Source organism: Aplidium turbinatum, chromosome 1 (assembly GCF_918807975.1).
Source record: "Aplidium turbinatum chromosome 1, kaAplTurb1.1, whole genome shotgun sequence".
Lineage (NCBI taxonomy): Eukaryota > Metazoa > Chordata > Ascidiacea > Aplousobranchia > Polyclinidae > Aplidium > Aplidium turbinatum.
This window is the reverse complement of record NC_137472.1, coordinates 63,420,596-63,442,438: the sequence shown is the minus strand read 5'-3', so window position 1 is coordinate 63,442,438 and position 21,843 is coordinate 63,420,596. Positions and strand designations below refer to the sequence as shown.

The 21,843-nt window shown below is 37.1% G+C and overlaps 1 protein-coding gene across 1 annotated transcript in view; it reads left to right on the top strand.

The window, feature by feature from the left end:
* The window catches only part of LOC145777808 (uncharacterized), a 182,799-nt gene that overhangs the window by 149,794 nt on the left and 11,162 nt on the right, over window positions 1-21,843 (top strand). Inside the window, exons 5-8 of the mRNA XM_082589235.1 lie at window positions 12,816-12,920; window positions 13,190-13,930; window positions 14,276-14,338; window positions 16,305-16,400. Of these exons, the coding sequence (XP_082445361.1) occupies window positions 12,816-12,920; window positions 13,190-13,930; window positions 14,276-14,338; window positions 16,305-16,400 (1,005 nt within the window). The remainder of the gene's footprint in view (window positions 1-12,815; window positions 12,921-13,189; window positions 13,931-14,275; window positions 14,339-16,304; window positions 16,401-21,843) is intronic.

The following is a 21,843-nucleotide window of genomic DNA, read 5'->3' as shown; positions in this document are numbered from 1 at the left end:
TCAAATACAAACGACATTGATGGTTGGTTTGTACTGTGTAGCGGTTTATCTGCTGGAAGTCCAAGCAGCCCACTGATTAATAGTTTTCCATATTCAAACTGAGAGAATATTGTAGAATCGCTATGTCGCACGGAGGACCCGACGTCGACGAAAACAAAATTGTAGTGAGAGTCAACAGCAGCCAATGCTGTGACTTGTGAGTTCTTATGTAGTTGAAAAACGATACTTGAATTTTAAATAAATTTTTTAATTTACGATGCTTGAATGACGATGTGTTTGCCATCTACGGCACCAACGCAGTGAGGGAAATTCCAATAATTAAAATCAGTTGCAATCTTTTCCCATTCAGAGTTAGTTGGTAAAGGTATCAACTACTCTCATCCGCAAAACAGGGCTAAACCTAATATTTCGGCTTTTTCTGTGCACGCAACGTTTGCAAAAGAATAAGCTTTCGTCTAGCTTTTCTCACCTTGTAAAAGTGCATCTTAACCATGTTTAGTAAAAGTAGCAGCGATAATACCGTGAAACTTCTTCAACAGCACTGCAGTGATGATCTGACACCGATCAAACAATTTTTACAACAGCCGAAAAAGCATTGTTGCATCATAAAGGCACGGGTATTCGCTTTGCTTTGCCTGCGTTGAAATAACTGTCGTGTAGACACTTTTTTTTCTCGTCAAACGTTTGCATCGCGTTGGGCGCGTTCACACTATAAGAAAACATTGTGGCACCAACGCGACAAACGAATGGATTCAGCGTCCAAGCATACATAAGAATTAATTATTTTCATCTCGGAAGCAAATAAATTTTGAAAATTGTTGACCAGTGTAATCATGGGCGAAAAAGTAATCTCGCATAAATAAGTTGATGCAAAAGAGATGTCAGATTCAAGGTCATCTTTTGAGATTGGAACACTCCTTCACCAGTAGTTTATAAAACACCACATGGGCTCCAAGTGGAAACGATGTTGATCTGGCTTTTCATGGTTGCACATCTTGAGTGATTTGAGCAGAAATCGAATAAAAATCTTTCCAGAATATCTCCAGTAGGTCTGGTGTGTTACAAAAACAACCCACGATTTGTTTTGAGTTAGATGCAAACAATGATAGAAATCACGCTGCATACTTCCTTATCATGGGATACAAATGTCTCACTGCGCTCGATTACGGGTCGTCCAACTTGAGTCATAACGTGCACGATCATTTATTGTAGCAAGTATGTTGCAGTAACAAGCCAATGATGCCATTACATTATTCGGAACGACTTTAATGCACTTTTTGCAATTTTCCATTTTTTAATGTCACTTGGTAATAAACGTTGGCACAGAAACCTTTTCCTTTTGGACATAATTTGTAGAACCACTTTTTACTAAACCAGCAATCCACGAAATGCACCTTGGAATGGTGAAAGTTTGATACAAAACCGAATAAATGTGTTGTGAATGCATCAGATATTTTGTATTAAAATAATCTTTTGATTGAACAAACGTATATTCAGTTTTCGAAACGGCAGAAGCAATTCACTTTCAGTTGGCACATGGCAGCACAAACCATCTTGGATTTTAAATCTCGAAAATAGTTTTGATTGTGATACTAGAATCCGACCAAAAGTGAGGAAAAATTGAAACCTCGTGTGTAAAATCGTGACACATTCGAGGCCAACTGGGTAACAATGAGATTTGTCCATTTATTACAATTGGTTCAGGCGTTTATGGCTCTTCTTTTCAGTGACTGCGCCTGAAATGTTTTGCGATGTCTTTTTAAACTGTAAGCGCTCAAGCGGTGCGACAAGAAACCATCAAGTTTGAACCACAAAGTCTTTGAGTGTAGAGAAAATAAACTTTTCACTTTCACAGATTTAGTGAAATTCATAATTCTTGATATTGTCTAGTGAAGAATATTTAGTATACAGGCAATGCAGTAATTTACTTTAGAGCCGTTCATGAGCTGTTTTGCATCAGTGCTGATGCTTTAATTTCTTTGAATCTTTAAATTTCTTATAGCGCTAAAGTTGTGCCAAATGTTTTAAATTCAGATTGAAAACATCTTACTTTGGTTCTGCAATCGTGTATGAACCAATTCCGTCTTGGAGCACGTTTTGTGAGTCAAACTCTCCAGAATATCAAAACCACCCACGATCTGTTTTGAGTTAGCTGCAGACAATGATGTCACACTGTATCTTTCCTCGTAATGTGACGGAAATGTCTCACTGCGCTCCATTGCTATTCATCCAACTTGAGTCATAACTTACACAGTAAGCTAATTGATTATAGCAAATCTGCTGCAATATCAGGCCTTTACTTAAGTTTGGAACGACTTTAATGCACTTCTTGCAATTTTCCATTTCCCAGTTTAGTTCACTTGGTAATAAACGTTGTCATAGAAACCTTTTCATTTTGGGATAATTTGTAGAAACCACCTTTCACTAAATTAGATAATGATAACTGCAAACACACCCAGGGAATGAGCAATTCCTGTACAAGTTGAAATAGCAATATTAGAAAAGCAAATTCTATTGCAAATGTAATGTTTTTGATATCAGTAAAATGAAACCGAAGTAGATTGTAGGCTACATCCTTCCCTGTCGACTGCAATCTTTAATAATTTTATCATTTAAATTGATGGATTGTAGAGATCGGTATCCTCGGACTGAAACAGCTTCTTTGAGAGCTTAGTCCTGGCATGTTCCCCGTGCTAGTAGAAACTTTGAACCACTGATGCAGGGGTGCAGGACCCACCAAGAATATGCGTTGTTAAAGCGCGCACACCGAGAGTCGAACCAGCGTTGCTTGATCTTGAAATGTCTTCGTTAGTAGTCGGGGCTAACCCAACTGACCTATCTGGGTGCTCCACACCAGAAAACACATCAGACAACTGAGTATCTAAGTTTATGAACAGTGGTTACGGACGGGAAGAGAAACTTTTGTGTCAACTTTTCGAATTGCCATTCAGCAAAGTGCCTTGCTAGAACACATGTGCCTGATTTCGCTGGGTGTCGCACCTCGGTTCTTTCAGCGTCCTACAGACATTCACACAACTCACTCCCACAATATCAAATGTTGCTTGCTCATCGAATGAAACAAAAATAAGTTGTCATCTGTAACGCTTGTTTTATTTAAAACTTTGCAATGTTTTTTAGTCACGTTTAGGACTGTTTAAAACAAAACTTGAGATTATTCTTCCTTTTAAAAATTTGTTGTTTTAATTTTGTTTTAAATTAAACTCGATGTACAAAGCGATATAATAATCTATTGTTCCATTTCATTATTGATTCTGAAGACAAAACATTTCAATAAAAGCTTCAGATTCTCCAACGTTTCACTTACTTTTGAATATTGGGAAATAAAAATAATTGCTAACCAACTTCAATTGGCAAATTAAAAGATGTTTCAACGTTTTCTAACGTTGCTATTTCGTAAAGTAAAGAATCGTTCTGTCTATGCTTGTGAGTTAAAAAACTTTTTTCCAAGAACATTTCACGTGATTACACATTTCACGCACTGCTCACGTGATCACTGCTATAAAACGCGAGATGCTGAGCGCTTCTGCACAGTCGACGAGTTGGTTGGCCTGGGTTCGATTCAGTGTTGTTTAAATTGGATTTCTCAAAAGTATAACTTGCTGTGTTGTTCCGGTGGTGAGAATAAGTTAGAGTCAGAACAATAATGTGTGAATCCCGCGTAGATGAGTTTGTACCATTTGATGTTAAACAAGGTGGTGTGTAAAACGCTGTAAAAATGGAGATCAATGGGCCACTGTAGAAATTATTATTCAAATCATGCCTTTGTGTTGGTTTGTTCAATATAAATTGATGTTGCTTGATTTGTCTTATTTACTTTGATAAGGAAGAGAGATCTTTATGACTCACAATTGTGTTTTGTAGCATCAACTACCTTATTAAGGTTTATTTTGATTTACTCACTAACAATTAACAAAACAATACAAAATGTCTTTCCCACAATATCAAGATGAAAACACAGCAACTTCAACTGAAGAAATTGAACAACCATCGCCAGGAAATCCTGGTAAGCTTGTTTTGAAAAAATTGTCTAAGAGACTGCTAAAACATGGCAGACGTCCTCTGGTGTTTGCAAGAACTTTGATATAACCATTGTATGGCTGGATAACCGAGTAGTGAAAACCTTTGTATGACAGTCGAAAGGGCACAGGTTCGACACCATTGAAGAGCACGTTGCTGTTTATTTGCTAGTTTACACAGCACACTTAATGACGTGCCTGGTGGAAAAAACTGACTTCCTTGCCGATGGCATTTAACAATAATGACAAAATAAACTAACTTAAGAATCAAGCGCTAAAGTGATTCTGACATTTTTGTATCGTTGTTTCAGTGGTTTTGTTTCTAAATAAACAATAAACATCGTAAGCATTAGACACAGGGCCAGATTTATTAGTAGACAGAGTAAGCAGTTGCCTAGGGCGGCAAAATATACGAATATATTACATTGATATAATAAGTTACTGTAGGCCTACGTGAATATAATAATTCACAACAGATATATCCAGATATATAGCAATTAATTAATATGTTATCACATCACAAACATTTATAAGCAGTACGGCAAGTCATGTATGGCAAGTCACCTTCCCTAGAGTACTTCATGCTTGATTGGTTTTCAACAATATGTGCTGCTTATCGCTTCATTTAGTTATCTGTCTCGCTTAGTATGGAGCATTAGGCTTTGTCTGTGCAATTTTTATTAATCTTTGTTCGGTTTGTTTCACTGTTATTAAATTTAAAGGAACCTAGAAAAAATGTTTTAGTCAATGTTAGGTTGATGGAAAAGTTGCAAGCTATTTTGTGTACTTGCCTTGATGCTTCAAGTAGGTATGTAAACAAGTCAAAAAGTAAGACTACCTTACGAAAGAACTTTAGTTTCATGAGGTTTTATAAAAATGGCGGCATTGAGGACAAGTGAGAACAAGTGCCTGAGTTGTATCGAAAAATCGAAAATCACCATGTAAAATTTTTTTTTGGGGGGCAGAACTTTTCTCATCTGCCTAGGGCAGCACTTAGGCTAGATTAGACACTCCTAAAAAGGAGAATTGAATTGTGACATCATAACTATAAAAAACAATAAACTGTTTTGCTTCTCACAGAACAAGCTCCGAGCAACATAGCTGTTCTTCAACAGCAAGTAATTCAGCAGGACAACCGACAACATCATGACCATCATCATCAACATGTTGATCAACGATTGGTCCAGGTTGACCAGCGGCAGTATCACGCCCATCATCATTATATTGATCAACGATTGGTCCAGGTTGACCAGCGGCAGTATCAACAATTGTTCCAGGTTGACCAGCGGCAAAACATAATCAACATTATTCATCAACCCGAACAAAGCAATGTTTCATCTAGAGATCAGGAAGGTTTGTAAAATTTTCAAGTTTACATCAGAAATAAAATCTATTAGCTTTAATATACATTTATTTGCAGCTGTGGGCTTTAACAAATGCCCCGTTTGTCATTGAAAATATTTTGCATTTTTAATTGTTCAACTTTTAATGTTTTTGTAGAAATTTGATGAACTAAAAGATTTTTGCAATACTAGATTTTTAATTCATAAACAGACATAACTCAGCAACAACAGTACATTTAACATTATAAAAACAAAAAACAAAATTTTTAATTAGTACATATTTTCCCACCCCCCAAAAGAATGCTCTTACGTCGCATTGAATATAAGCTGCGTTTCATTTGGATAGCCCCATAATTGAATTTGCCCTTTCATAGATGAGTTGACCGAATTTTTCCATATTATTTGTATATAATATTAAACTTTGTGATTTAAAATTAGCAACACTTGTACACAAAAGTAAAATTATCCGGGAATGTTTAATTTTGTGGCAAAGCTAAATATTTAGATTTTTCTGTAAGCTGATTGTATGCAACAATTCAGCGACATTTTGAGTTGCTTTCTTAACATAAAGCGTATGTAAAATGTACTTGGGCTATGTTGACATATGGCCTTTGTCTTAATGTCTTACGTTACGAGGTGAGATGGGAATCTTTCTCGATAAAAACAACTACTACTACTACTACTACTGACAATTTTGAAAGCTGCTATGGACATAAGTTTTAATGTAAAAAAATGCTTAGGAGTTTCGAAGTAGGTGTTTGCTGATACACTTTTTGCTGAGTTGGAATAGTTAAAATATGTTACAAATTGAGGAGATTTAAAATTAGTTTTAAGGAAAATCGCTCCTTTAGCTCAGTATTTAAGTGCACAACTCAAGATCAGTGATGCTGGTTCGGCTCTCGGGTTGTGCACTTGAGTTACGCATTTCAAGGACTGCTTTTATTCAGCGGAAATTAGTGGGCGGATGGAATAATTTCCCAGCAACAACACTTCAACAATCGGAAAAACTTCACTCTGCTAATGTCGGTAACCGTCTCTGCGTCAAAAGCCCTATCAGAGGCTTTGTCAGCCCGAGGATGAAGATTCAAACCAACGAGCCAACATACCAATTGTGATTGTCTGGAACAAAATGATTTCAACGTTTATTAAATGGAAAGTCAATTTAAAAAGAATGTGATTTTGAAAACTTGTTTTTTGTCATTAGATCCAAACAATGCCTTCGACAAACTGAAGGAAACAACTGGTCAGCTCTACAAATCGGAATTTGATGTCGATGTGTCGAGGTTTGACATTCCCGCATCGAATTTGCCAGAAGTTCATCCAGAGCTTCTGTCAATTGACTTCTACGAGGGAAGGTTCATTCCTAACGATGACCAGTATGATCCCAAAACCAGACAAATTCAATTTAAAGAATCCGATAAAAAAGTTTCGATTGATAAATTTATTTCACGTGTTAAGTCACAAAGCTTCATATCAATCGTCGGTTACCCTGGGGCAGGAAAGACAACGTTATCAAAGCGCCTGGCAAGGCGTCTAGACCAAACTAGAGACTTTCTTGTTCTGAGGATACCTTTCATGAGCATGAATGATTGCGATGATGAGAAATTAACTTTGAAGGAATTTTTACTTGGAGATGTAAATTTTGACTTAAATCAAGAAGAAAAAACGTTTGTATTCAAATGGATAAAAAATCACACCAAAAAATGTTTTTTAATCTTTGACGGATTCGACCAGGTGAACTGGAATTTAATGGAAATAATCAAAAAATCTAGTTACGACACAATATTGACTTACCAGGAGCTTGTGTCGAATCTTTGTCAAAAAACTTTCTTACGCAATTGCCACATTCTTTTTACATCTCGACCACACGCCATGCTGGAAATTCCTAAAAATTGTCGCCCTAAGCAAACATATTTTATTGGAGACTTAACGTCTGAAAACATGAAAAAATTATTTGATGCTTTGATAAATGATGAACAAAAATCTGGTGAAATTTTTGACAAGCTAAGTGTAGAAACTCCTCATCTGGAATCCTTGTGTCACAATCCTTTGATGCTACAATTATACTTACAAGCTTCTCTTAGTTCATCACACAAAACTGTAAATATTTCAACAATGACCCAAATTTTTCAAAGAGTGCTAGAAAACCTCAGAACATCAGAACACACAATTGCTTTAACAGATGAAATTGTCCTTAAACTGTCACGAATCGCGTACAATGCAACAAAAAATGGAACCGTAGTAATCACAACTGAAGATCTTCGAAAATGGAATCTTTTAACTAAAGATGTGCAAGATATTGTCGTTGCATTATTTGCTTCAAATAAAAATTGTGGCCTTTTCGAGGGTAATCAACGATTGTATTTTTCACACCAAACCTTTCAAGAGTTTTTTAGCGCTTTATACATGGTCCATCAAATGCCGTTAGATAATTTCACAACTTTTGTACAAACGAACCTACTGGTCGATCACTGGTCAGTCGTTGTTCAATTCTTATCCGGACTTCTGTTGGATTCGTGCATGAATGAAGGTAATTATATTTTATAAACAATGGTTTTGCTATTGTATTGAAATCGAGCAATCGTGATTGTCCATACTTGAACAATTTGTTTTCTATTAACCCTTAACATACTAAGCGGGGTCTCATAGGTGAACAAAGACGGTTATTTTTCTTAAATGTATTAACAAAAGAAAAATGATCGAATCGCAATTTCTGCAACAAAATACACAACGTAAGATTGTTAAACTCAACACTAGAACTAGAACAAAAGAAGCTGTTGTTCGCTAGCCTGCCAGAATGAAATGATACGAATAAAACAGAGTACTGCCTCGCGGAGTACACGTGACAAAAGGAGTGCAAACGTAATCAAGGAAGCATGCTAACTGCAGGCATTTGTGCAACTCCCCCAGCTCGTAAGGCGAAACTGTACTTACGAGCTCGAACCCTTGATTACCCATTGACCAGAGGATGCGTCTAAATCCAATGCCGGCCGTCGGGACCGCGTAGAACGGCGCAGAACAGGCGATTTTTCAATGTGCGGGACTCCACTTGTGGGTTCTGTTGTTTCTACTGAATCGAAATAATGCAATAGGGACCCCAGAGGTGAATTTTTTTTATCTCCCGCCTTACCTGTAGCAACATTTTTTCTCATCTTTATAGCCTATGTGTCATAAATTTAAGCAAGTTCAGTATAGTGCAACAAAAATTAAAAAATCATTTGAAACATATTCAAAAAACAACATTACGTTATCTGGGGTCCTGATAGGACTCCCATGGCATATTAGGTTATAAATTCTGAATTTTATCCAGTTAACTTCATGCGCAAAATATCGTTACATTTTGCCAGAATTTGAGAGTATAATCGGCATCCAGGCCGGATAGCGACTGTCAAAACAGCGACTGTCATAATGGCGACTTCATAATAGGGACGTAATGAAGTGAGCGACATTCCAAACAGCGATTGTATGAATGCCGACTGCATTAAAACAGCGACTGTTATGATAGCGACTTAACACTTTCAATTTAGCTATAGCGAGAAGTTTTTGGATTTATATCATGCCAGTCAGCAGGTTTTGACTTGGAGGCCAAATTGGAGGCCAAACTTGGAGCAGAAGTAATGCCTCTCGTAAATTACTTCGAAGACAACTACGTGGGCCGAAGAAACAGACGGGGAGACAGACGACAGCCATTGTTTCCCGTACATATGTGGAGTGTGAAAGCCAGACAAGATGCGGGACTGCCACGAACCAACAACCAGCTAGAGAGTTGGCACAATGCGTTTCAGGGATCAACGGAAACTCATCATCCATCCATCTTTCGATTCATCGAAGCTTTAAGACGGGAGGAAGCCCTTCAACGGCCAAACCGAACCCAGCTACTACAAGGCAGAGACCTGACTCAGCGAATGAAAAGATACGTGACAATGAACACACGAATCACTGTTGTACAGCAAAATCGAGGCCAGTATGATCTGCAGCAGTTCCTTCGAGCCCTTGCTCACAATTTAGAAATAAACGTGGCTTGATTTTTATTGCAACACTTTTGGTTGTTTTAAAGTCCCTTTTGGTTTCAATCTTTTTCTAGACCCTGAATTTTATTGCAAGGCTTGACGACTTTCTGTTGTTTGGCTTGACTAGCCTATTTCTTTTTAAATCATGTGACTTCTATGGATAGTCCAAATAAAATGTTGTTTTAAAGTCCCTTTTGGTTTCAATCTTTCACTACGCAGGGTTTGCCTGTTTGTGCGTGCATATGTGTGTAGAGAGGTGTGGAGGATGGAAGGTATGTGTGGAGGGGGTGAAAGAGTGCGTGTGCGCGTAAGCCTTGGATTTAATAAAAGAAGTGAGGTCGCTGTTGTGGCAGTCGCTGTTTTTGATGAATCGCTGTCGTGTAGTCGCTCTATTGACAGTCGCTGTTTTAAATGAATCGCTGTCGTGTGGTCGCTCTATTGACAGTCGCTGTTCTGACAGTCGCTATTTGGAACCCGAGCCGTATAATCATAGCTCTCTCTTAGAATTTACTATTCTTTTTTATATTAGTCGTCAGTTTTAGTCCAACAAGTAATGCCCTTTCATGATTGAATAATACATTTTTGCGTGACATTTAGCTTCGTAGCCATGGATCGCAACGGCGCGCTGTCTGAGCTGCGTTGTACGTTTCTTTGTTAGCTTTCGTTACACTTCAGTTCGTTCACAGGAACTTGTTAGAGGCAGAGATGTAAGAGTGATGAGGAGATATAAGTTGTGAACTTGAAGCCTAGTAAGCCTAATCAAGTAAAGTTTACAACATTTGTGCAATGTTTTAGCAATCTCTAGATTTTGTACGCAACTGGTTATTTTTCAAATTTTTAGAAGTAAATTTTAGGCTCTGAAAATTTTTAACTGTTGTGTATTGTGAAAAATGGCTCGTCGTATTAGCACACACGAAGATATTATTCAAATTTTGGACGTGTTGGATATACTGTAATTGATCCTGAAGATGTCTTGAGTGAATCACATGACTACTTTATACCACAAGGAGATGCATCAGAATCAGAAAATAAGCTTGAATTAAATTCAGAAGAAAGTGACATTGCCAGCGCAGCACAGTCAAATGATGATTCTGATGAAGATGAATTTATTGCAAAATCAGGAAAAGTTTAGAAAAGTAGCGTGCCCCCGGTAACTCGCAGACGCTGTTGCAATTATGTCATTGGATCTCTTGGGCCAACGCGCATTACAGATAACGTATAACCACTATGCAAGAAGTTTTGAGTTTGTTTCTTGATGAAATTGTACAAACTATATGCACCTATATAGGCTAGTAATCTTGAAGCTACACGTGTTATTCCAGAAATCAATGCTATAATGCTTCTTCTAAGAGAATAAGAATTTAGCTTTAATGTAGATCCTGTGGAAATAAGATGGAAATAATAATGGCTAGAGCTCTTCATTGCCGAAGAGTAGTAATTTCTGAAATGTGGACTACGGATCAAGCCATTCACCATGCTATTTTCCTGCTTCCATGGCGCGAAACAGATTTCCTCGCATTCTTAAGTTTATTAGATTTGATGACAAATCAACACGTGTTCGAAGAAAAGAAAATGATAAACTGGCAGCTTTTCGCGAGATTTGGGATAGATTATTTGTAGAAAACTGCAAAAAAACTCTATGCGCCATTTGGAGAAGTAACGGAAGATGAACAAAAAGGCTCTTTCCGAGGGAAATATCCAATGAGACAGTACATGCAATCAAAGCCAGCAAGATATAGAATTAAAGTGTGGGCAGCTGCAGACGTGATGAAGACCACTTACCGTTATAATCTCCAAGTCTATACCGGAAAACTTCCTGGGAGTGCACCAGTCAAAAATTAAGGACATCGTGTTGTGTGTGACATGATGAAGCCACTGTTTGGAACTGGAAGAAGTGTTACCACAGATAATTTTTTTTACATCAGTGCCAACTGCAGAATTTTTGCTCCAAAAAATATCACCATGACAGGAACACTGAGAAAAAAGCCAGATATTCCTGCAGTTATCGAAGTTGCGAAGGGACGAGATGTTTTATCGTCAAACTTCATCTTTTCAGAAAAAACTGGCAGTTGTAAGCTGGGTGCCTAAAAAAAACAAGACGGTTCGTTTACTGTCTTCTCAGTATCTTGATGACTTAGGCCTACTGTCTAATAAAGATCACAAGAAATCAAACATGATACTTGAATATAACCGCACAAAACGCGGTGTGGATAATGCAGACAAGCTGGTGAGTGAATATTCTTGTGCCAGGCGAACGTCAAAATGGCCTTTCCGACTTTTATGAACGTGCTTGACATTGGAGCTCTGAAATTCTATATCATTTGGGTGTTCAAAAACAGAGACTGGAACAGTAGAAAATCGAATCGAAGATTTCATTTCTTGGTGAAGTTAGGCAAAAAATTAACTAAACCCAATGTCTTGAACAGAGCATGTAATCCATCTGGTTTTCAGCTTCACATCGTTAGAACTATTGAAGGTCTGGGAGTTTCTGCAGCTCGAAACACTGAAGCTTCAAATATAGCCTATCTTCAACGTCAAGGCAGCTAGTAAGACGGAAGAGAGAAAGATGTTTTCAATGTCCTCGAAACAACGATAGAATAGTTAACGTTATATGCTCTAAATGCAAACGATTCGTTTGCAAACATCACCGAGTCACCAACACAACTGTGACATGTGCGAAAGAATGTGAAGATGACAGTGAATGAACTGTGTGTTTTACTGTTTATGAATACAATCCTTTGTCCACGTAATTTGTAGAAACACATATATTATACTGTACTGTATGTGATGCTAAGACTAAAATTCTAGTTTTTATAACAGTTGGGGTAAAAACAGGGGTTTCTTACAGTGTCATAAAAATAATATTTGCTTTACTTACAATTTCAGCATCTTCCATTATTAGATTGGCTGAAAAAACTGTAATTTAAGTAATGATGAAGAAAATAGACTACAAGTTGGCTTGTGCTTTGATGTGCCGGTTTTCTGTATATACTGTATACTTTAAGCAATAAAAACGATGGGGTCCTCAGAAGATCCCATCTTGGTAAACGACGTTGGTGAACTAGGCTTGGTATGTTAAAGGTTTTAAATCAGAAATTATTAACCAGGGTTTCAAGACACAGTGTAAAATGTAGGCGACTGTTACTTTTCAACCAATTCTAAGAGGGGATGAGAGAATTGGTTGGTGATTTGAAGGTGGAACCAAACTGGCAAAAGGATAAGAACCACTGTACTAACTTAAACTCTTTTAAAGTAATCTACTAAATTATTTTTTCTGTTTAAAATTTCGTAAAAGATGCTGGAATGGTACAAAAACTATGTGCGGGTATACCCAATTGTATAAATATTATAATAAATTACAGAAGCAGCAACTTGTTGTACTACGTTGTATAGCTGAATAAACTAATTATGAACATTTTCTGCAGATCTATCGAGTTCTGCAATGCATCAATTTCCTTCAGATGCATCTACCTCACCACTGACGCAACCTCCAATTCAATCACCACCTCTGTCTTCACAAATTGCTTCAAGTAGGAACTGAGAAAACTAGTTTGTTTTTTAAGTTTTTTTTCTAGTTCTTTTTTTTAAAAGCAGAAAATATAAATCACTTTACACAACTTTCGACTTGTTACAGTTCGTGCTGACTGATGAAAGCGCATCAACCAGTCTTTGAATGAATATAGTGTGCATTCCAAGTTATGTTCACATTATAGTTGTCATATGGCGCATTAAGTATCGCTCCACAACACTGTGCTACTGCACACTGAGGTAGTTAAGAGTTTTATTTCTCACTTTTCAGATCTCTTGCAAGATTCTATTCTTCAAGAATCCCATCCTTCAAATCAACTTGAATCGTCTTCCCAGGATGCTTCAAATCAACCACAATCGTCTTCCCAGAATGTTTTAAATCAACCACAATCGTCTTCCCAGAATGTTTCAATTCAACCACAGTCATCTTCCCAGGATGCTCCAATTCAACCACAATCATCTTTCCAGGGTGCTTCAAATCAACCACAATCATCTTCCGAGGATGCTTCAAATCAACCACAATCATCTTCCCAGAATGCTTCAATTCAACCACAATCCGCTTCCCAGGATGCTTCAAATCAACCACAATCATCTTCCCAGGATGCTTCAAATCAACCACAATCATCTTCCCAGGATGCTACAAATCAACCACAATCATCGTCCCAGGATGCTTCAAATCAACCACAATCATCTTCCCAGGATGCTTCAAATCATCCACAATCATCTTCCCAGGATGCTTCAAATCAACCACAATCATCTTCCCAGGATGCTTCAAATCAACCACAATCATCTTCTCAGAATGCTTCAAATCAACCACAATCATCGTCCCAGGATGCTTCAAATCAACCACAATCATCTTCCCAGGATGCTTCAAATCAACCACAATCATCTTCCCAGGATGCTTCAAATCAACCACAATCATCTTCCCAGGATGCTTTAACTGTTTCTCAAAAGTCAAAGCCTCAATCCTTAATAAGAAGATTGAAATATTTCACAAAAAAAGTGTTTTCAAGTAAGAAATTAATTATATGAGTTAAAGTTGATGTTGCTTTAAAACAGGAACTTGAGCAAAACAGGTTTTGAAATTTTATTTCACGTAACAATTAGAAGATAATTTTTTTTTCAAACCTATCAAGTCTTTGTGCTGTTATATAATGGTTATGGGCCAAAATAATTTCTAATATTCAACTTTGAGGTTTACCACAATTTTAATTTCAATTAATTTCCACAATTTCATTTCAATTAAAATTTCGTAAAGTTAATCCCAAACTTTACGTCTAGGCCTCGTTTAGTCGCAACAAGCGTTACAATAAATTAACACTGTAATTAACTTTTGTCGCTATTTGTGCTTTTACAGAATCATCTGGAAGAACAGCCAAGTCTACACAACGATTACAACCATTTTCCCTTCGTCGACCAAGTAAGATCAATGTACACAGACAATTGGAGCATTGTCAATTTATTTCGATTGTTTCTGCATTTCCAGTTAGATCAGTTTGCTCAACGAGAGCCTCTCGGGCTATGTACGACTTAAAGAGGGTGCAAACTTTTTTTTATTGCAGTTTTGTAACTTTTTTTGAAGTTGTTTTTTCTTTGAACAAAGATATTTTTGTGTTTGGAATGTTGTCGCACCAATCTCAGGCCTACAGTTTACGAGAAAATAAATGGAAAAAGACGCTCCGATGCTTTGAAACCGCAGATTTGTTGGGCTCATTTGGAAATTCGGTGTCGCATTTGCAAGAGCTATGAGATTTGTTTCTCGGCAGTCGAGTGTAGCAGGAACTCAGCGATAGACACGTGTTTCGCCCATGAGGCTGGGCTCATCAGTACCGCACCACTAGTTCCTGCCACATAGTTCTCAACCGCTGCTTTTGTCCCTGCTACACTCGACTGCCGAGAAACACATGTTTTTGGAAAAGTCTTGATGGCTAGTGTGGAGGCTACATCGGCATGGTTAGCGAAACACAATGCTCGCTGTTCTGTAGTGAGTAGTCAGGTAGTGCTGACGCCAGGAAGATCGCTCCTTCTCAACAGCTTTGAGATTGTTGCAAATCATTGGTAACATACAATCAAGGAGCCACATTGACGCTAATGAGTTGACCAGTGACCGAATCAGCAATAACTACAAATTTAGCAAAATTTTTGACATCTGAAGATGTTCTATTGGTTTTTGGTGCAATAAAAACTTTTAGACTATATATCAAATGCTTCAATGTTTTGCAAACTTGCTTGCGGCTTGCGCTGAGAAAAGCTTTTCAAAACTTAAACTCATTAAAACGACTGTAGGCTATAGTAAGCCTCTGCAAGAGTTCAGAATATAATAGGCTTGCCCTGGTCAGTAAATCATTTTTTCTACACTGATACAAGGTCAACATATCCAATGCTTTAATGTTTTGCAAACTTATTTGTGGCTTATCTTAAAAAAGTTTTTTTCCGGGAGAAAGTTAGGTGTTTGTTTTATGAGGAAGGACACATCAGTGCATCATTAATGCAAATTGAGGACAATTATAAAAATATCTTGGACTTTTCAATAAGTTTCTGGGTACTTAAAACGATCCCCTGCCCTGGTTCAAAAGTAGCCTACTCACTGAACTACTTAACTCAACACTGCTGGCTACAATACAGAAGTGTACAGGAGCCGGAGTTTTAAAGTATTTAGGAGCCGGAGTCTGGGCATCTCAGGTCTGGTTCCAAACATTCGGAGTCTGCGGTCAACATAGCAGAGTTATTAACCAAACTTACACATAAAAATTAAGCTAAATCAAATATAGTTATTTTTATCTGAATCCTTAACAGCCTGTTTTACCTTTAACGGATTATCAGAAGGTCTTATTCAAATACAATTCTATTTGATTTTATTTCTATATTCAAATAGATTCTATTTGAATAGGACTCTTCTGATGATCCGTTAAAGGTGAAACAAGCTGTTAAGGATTCTGATAGTAATAACTATATTTGATTTAATTCGCTCTGCTTTGCTTTTTTGCTTAGTATTGAGCACTTTTTGTAGTATTAATAGTTTTTATTGTTTTTAAAAATTAAGCTAAGTATGAAACATGAGATTTTGGCGTAAGCTGTATTAATTTGCTGATACCGTGTAAAGTTTATCTATCATTTAATTTTTAATTCCTAGTTTTACTACTACATATAAAGTAATTTAACCAACAATAATTGGAGTTACCAAAACTAAAAACTTCATAACTTTTTATGTTCAACTATAGTAAAAAGTTGAGCAATGAGGCGCTGAAATTGAATCTTGCCTGAAGTGCATCGGACTTGCAGCAAGCAAATGTTTGCCGCTCAGGGTCACTTGCAAAATCTTTTTTTTTTTTAATTTGCCATCTGCAAGTAAGGTGCATATTGCAAACATGTTTGTACTTTTATAGGTTCTTTAAGGTCAACAACTATCCACTCACCTCCAAAAGAATCCCATGTTTCAACACTCCAACCACCTTCCCAGCAAACCCGATTATCTTCACCTGGTAAAATATATTTTACTTTGTACGTTAAATTAACACCTTGACAACGCTGTATATACAGAGGTGGGCAGTAGCGCGCTACCTTTGTGCAACTACATTTTGTTGAAGTAGCGGCTGCAGCAGCGGCGCTACTTTTTTTTCAATGTAGCTGTAGCAGATAGGTGATAGATTTCTTTCAGTCGTACTCCCGCTACCGGTTACTTTCCAATATAAAGTAAAAAATGGCTTTTTTAGATATTTTTCATGGAAACAGTGTGTGAAAAAATTAAAACATAAATCATTCGTTTATTGTGGAAAACATCAAGCCACACTGATACCGACAAGAGTGACACCAACCAACCAGTGACACCAGCCAACCCTTCAGAAAGATTATTTTAAATGGTTGAGGATTCGAATCTATTCTAGCATAGTTTTTATTCTTTAATTGTTTAAAATATTTTTGTCAAGGAAAATGATTTAAACGCCAAGTAAAGTCAAAGAATTGTTTGAAGCACAAATTACGTTCATTAAAACGGAAAGTAAATGCTTTGCTGTGTTCATAACTATTCAAATCTTTTCCTGTTAAAACATTGTCTCAGGCTAATGGTGGTTAACTCTGCAGTGAAACTAATAATGTGGAGACTCACGCAATGCAGTCGCTGTTCCAGTATCCTGCGATTAACAGCGTGACATCCACTGACAAGATTTTATTTTGCTCTTATTGATATAATACAGTTGTTCAAAAGAAGTGAAACCAACCAACAGACAACGGTTTTCGTATTGATTTAACGTCTGCAAACGTTGAAACAATATATAAAGACGGATTTTTCTATGTAGAGTGTCATGCCGGAAAAATTGCTGATTAATATTGGTGTTGAAGTGTTAGTGAACCAAATGATTACAACGCACCAATAACTGAGGCACTATTATGGGACCAATGACTGCCACAGGGTTGTTGACTAGACAGACCAGATACTATACCTTACATCACACTAATTATTATATACTGACTTTATTACATTAAATTAAGAATATTATATTACACAAAAAACCTACGGTATTTATTTAACATAATTACACGAAAATATACTAAAGATTACAAACGTTTTCGGCAAAAACCAACTGACTGATGCTCTTCATAAGTTGAAATTACAGATCTGATCTATATACACAAATATCGAAAAAAGACACGAATAAGAATGATACGGCAAGGCAGAGGAGAGGCAAAATCACATGACGCTTAATTGTCTAAGAACAAACACAAATCAATGACGCAAAAATTACGTGAAGACATTTAGCAGATAGGAAACAGCTGCCTATTGAGGCGAGGAATCCAAGATTTTATGAGCAAAGCCTGATGGATTTCAGTATCAAATTCGGTGAAGCATTTACGTACAAGTTGCAAAGTCGCAAACTGTGAACTGTGAAGAATCGCTTCAAATCGGCTTTTTTTTTCGTTTTTTTTTTCATTTTCTTAGAAGTACAGAATGACATTAACTCAAGCACCGAAATCTTCGATTTGCACGATGTTCCTTCAGCTGAGACTGCAAATGTCACACATGAACGCATAGGCGTTCAAAAATAAAGTTTAATTCGCTTTTTACTTTTTCCAAAAAATATTTTAGATGTAATTTGAGAGGAACCGAAACATTTCAATTTATATGAAATGATAATCTCCAATTGAGTAAAGATGAAGAATGTGATTGTTCATTCTTTGAGGGTATCTGTCAGCTACTCTCAAAATTTTGATTTAAAAAATTAGCCAAGATATGCAAACTTCTATCAACTAAACGCAATAAAATTTCTTGCTGAGTGAAGAAATTCCAGGTTATATAGCGCCGAAATCCCGAGCAAAAACTCGCAATTCCTAAATGAGATTATCACAGTTCTGCGGAGAAACCTCAAAACTGGTTCATGCGATATCAATCAGGGTGTGTGCGCTTGTGTAACCTATTTGCTGTGCTGCTTACTTATTGTCGCTTTATAACATTTAAGGTCTTTTTTTATTCTTTTAAGCGACAAGGCTCATTTTTAATTGTATATCAGATTTACGATATCATCACATTATTAGTTATCCGACTTCTTCTCACTGCGTTATGCAAGAAAGAATGACCGGCTATGTCACATATATAGGCCTTTTTACAACGGGCCGATAGAAAAATACCTGAAATTTTGACTAACAAAGAAACTGCTATTACTGGCATAGGGTATAACAAAGCAGATATTTTTGAGACCTGTTAAGGCGTTTTTAATGCATTTAACAGTTGCCTGAGCTTACATTCCTTAGACACATTGTATTAGGCTGCCAAACTATATAATGAAGGGTGCCATGGCCACCAAAAGATACGACCTGATTTGTCACATTTTGCAGAAATTTCCAGGTTTTTCTGACTTTGGGCGAAAGTTTAAATAAATTTTTCTAAAAATTAGATTTTTACGCTTTCTTTATTCTTTTCCCCAGATGACACAATAGGTTTTAACATCCTCATATGTTGAAACACAAAAAAAATTTGATTTTGTAGATTTTAGTCTGACTGTTAATTTTCAATAACAGTCTGATTTTGCGTTTTTCAACTTCCTTTTCTCATTTGCTACTGCTTCCCCAAGGCAACAAAAAAGTTTCATGTCATTAGGAAACCGCAAAAAGTAAAAACATCTCAAAAAATGTCAGTCAAGCACTAGCAGTAGCTGTAATCAAAATCTGCAAAATGTGACAAATCAGGCCGCATCTCCAGGTGGCCTTGAGGGTGCAAATGAATAATTTGTAAGTAAACAAACACCGCAAAATAAACAATAATAAACAGCACAGACTATTTTTTTACAACAAAAATGGTGTAAGGACATGTGAAAATAATGATATATGTGTTATTCAATGAAATTGGGGGGAACTAGAAATACGATAGTGATCATGGTGACGGAAAAAGACATCTCATAACTACAATAGAGTCAACTACTTTTGACGTTGCCTTAAATGCTGCAATGTCATCCTTTCTTTTTGTCTCATTTATAATCTTTTGCCAATTATTATATTAAATATTAACAGCAATTCTCGATGCAAAGTGGTTGCTTGCCCCCGTCCACATATGTGTCACATGTAAACTTTACACCGGTGAAAAGATATTTTTTAAAACATACTGCATAGCCTTTCGACAAGGCAATCCACATTTGTGTACGGTACCTTTTCAACAACATCTAAAACAGCAAAAGCAATACAAACAAAATCAGCAAGTGGCTGAGAAGGCACATTGAAGCCCCCTTGACAAAAGCTGAAAGTACAAAGGAGCTTTAGCTGCACAATCAGCTGTAGGCCTAAGCATAGCCGTAGGAGAGTAAAACATTTTGGGGGCAAAACAAAAAAATTTTCTAAATTTTGCCTTTGTAAATATATTGTCAAAAACGCAATATTACTCACAATCTCTGAGGTAGTGTAGTTTAAGAACTCTAGTCATCAACTTGGCAGTGTACGAAAACACAGGCAACGAAACGTTCAACATAGTAAAACAAGGCTGAATTTACTTTAAACTAAATTAACCATCAAATTGTAAATTTCTTGCAGCACAAAAGTATATATATTAGGTCTAAAATCAGATATTCTGTCTTTCTGCGAGACGTCTACCAGTTCATCAGGCTGTTTCATATGAATTTTGGGTGCTTTTCGTGGAGGTGCTGCTGGAGTTGGTAAAGCTGATGGGCGTTTTGATGCTTCAATTGAGTGAACTGTCGGAACTGGATTTAGATGCCACTTGAGGCTATTTCTTTTACCATAACTTATAAACTTCTCTTCAAAATATTTCATACACAAAACAGAATTTTTTGTAGGCTCCCAGTTAGATCGGTTCACAAATTTTATCCATTGCGGCAGCAACACCACACTATCCAAAGGAAAAGCAAATTTAGAAATACTGGCAGCAGAAGTAAGGTAGCCTGATTGGTAACCAAACGCAACGCATTTATTAGGCATTTTGTGACTTAAATCCTATAAAATGCAATGAAACAAAAGTCCATCATCTACATGAACATGCGAACTACACATCATGACCGATTCGCGGTCATGTATTATAGGCTATCCTACATGCCAAGACTTGCATTACGATTCATACATTGGTCATAGAGTTACAATATTTTGCTGCCATAAAATGATTGGTTCAACTTGTTTAGTTTTGTAAACATGAAGTCAACATGCTTTCTCTTCGTCAACTGACAAAAGTTAAAATAGCCTACAGTAGCATTAAAAAGTATGCTGAAGTGAAGATACAACTAGCCCTGTAGCCATTGCATATCAGAAGCTTGATTTGCTCAGCAATCAGCTACATAATTTCGGTACCTTGCATTGCTTTTCTGTGTTAGTTGCTTGAGAATATCACATGAAAACTAACTGCACATATTGTACGACTAAATTGTTTTCATTTTCACTCTAGCTGCTAGACTTGCCTATGCTGTGACTAACTGCGTATGAGTTCACTTTATGGTTCACTCCCATCAAGAAAAATGTCCAGCTGCGCAGTATTTCAGCTCGGAACTTACAAACTTTCCTTACATTGAGTCAACGTCTACAAACCTGCGATTCATGTCTACATACTCTTAAGGCAAAAGTAATGTGTTTTGTCTGCCGAACTGCTACGAAACAGTCGGCCCGGTATTTTAAGGCTTCAAAATGTGACATAGCCCGTCATCTCTACTAGTCTAGTATGGTCATGCGGTGTCAGAACCGAAGGAGAAACCAATCGGCCTCTGAGCTTGTTCACTCCAGCAGTGATAAATAACGTAAATGTGACGTGAATAAAAATGAGATAGGCTACATACTGAATCTTATTTTTGGACTCAAATTATTCAAATAGTACAGGATTCGAATCCACTATTTTAAATCGCCCACCCTTAACCCAACACCAGTCACGACTCTGAGGATGAATCTTTGGTGTATTGGTGCCATCGCATCAAATGTCGGTACGGAAAACCCAGTCAATTGTGGAGGTCTTTCCTTCAGACAGAAGCAAGCTCCTGAGCTTTCCCAGTGCCGATTTAAAACGTCTTTTCATTAAATGCAATTTCCCATTCCTTCCAGTGCTGCGGTGTAGAGACCGTTCTCTGTTGGTAAAGACGTGCTCACTGCTCAAGTCCAAACGGAAGGACTCAGCGACTCGCATATCTAAATGCTCGTGTTTTTAAAAGACTCATAAAAATAAATTTCACCTATAGAACGTGTTTGCTGTAACAATGTTGAGAAGGCAGTGTATATGAATGATACCACTCGTTTACAAGATCTTTTTCGGCATTACAAGTTACTTGAAATGTGCTTCCTAATGTTACTTCATACAAAAGTAGCGATAGTACGCGCTACTTTTGTCCAAGCAGCGGTACCGAGTAGCGCGCGACTTTCGTCGATTGGTAGCGGGTAACGCGCTTCTTTGGTCTATCCAAGTAGCCGCTACTTTAAAAGTAGCGGGTGCCCATCTTTGGCTATGTAAAG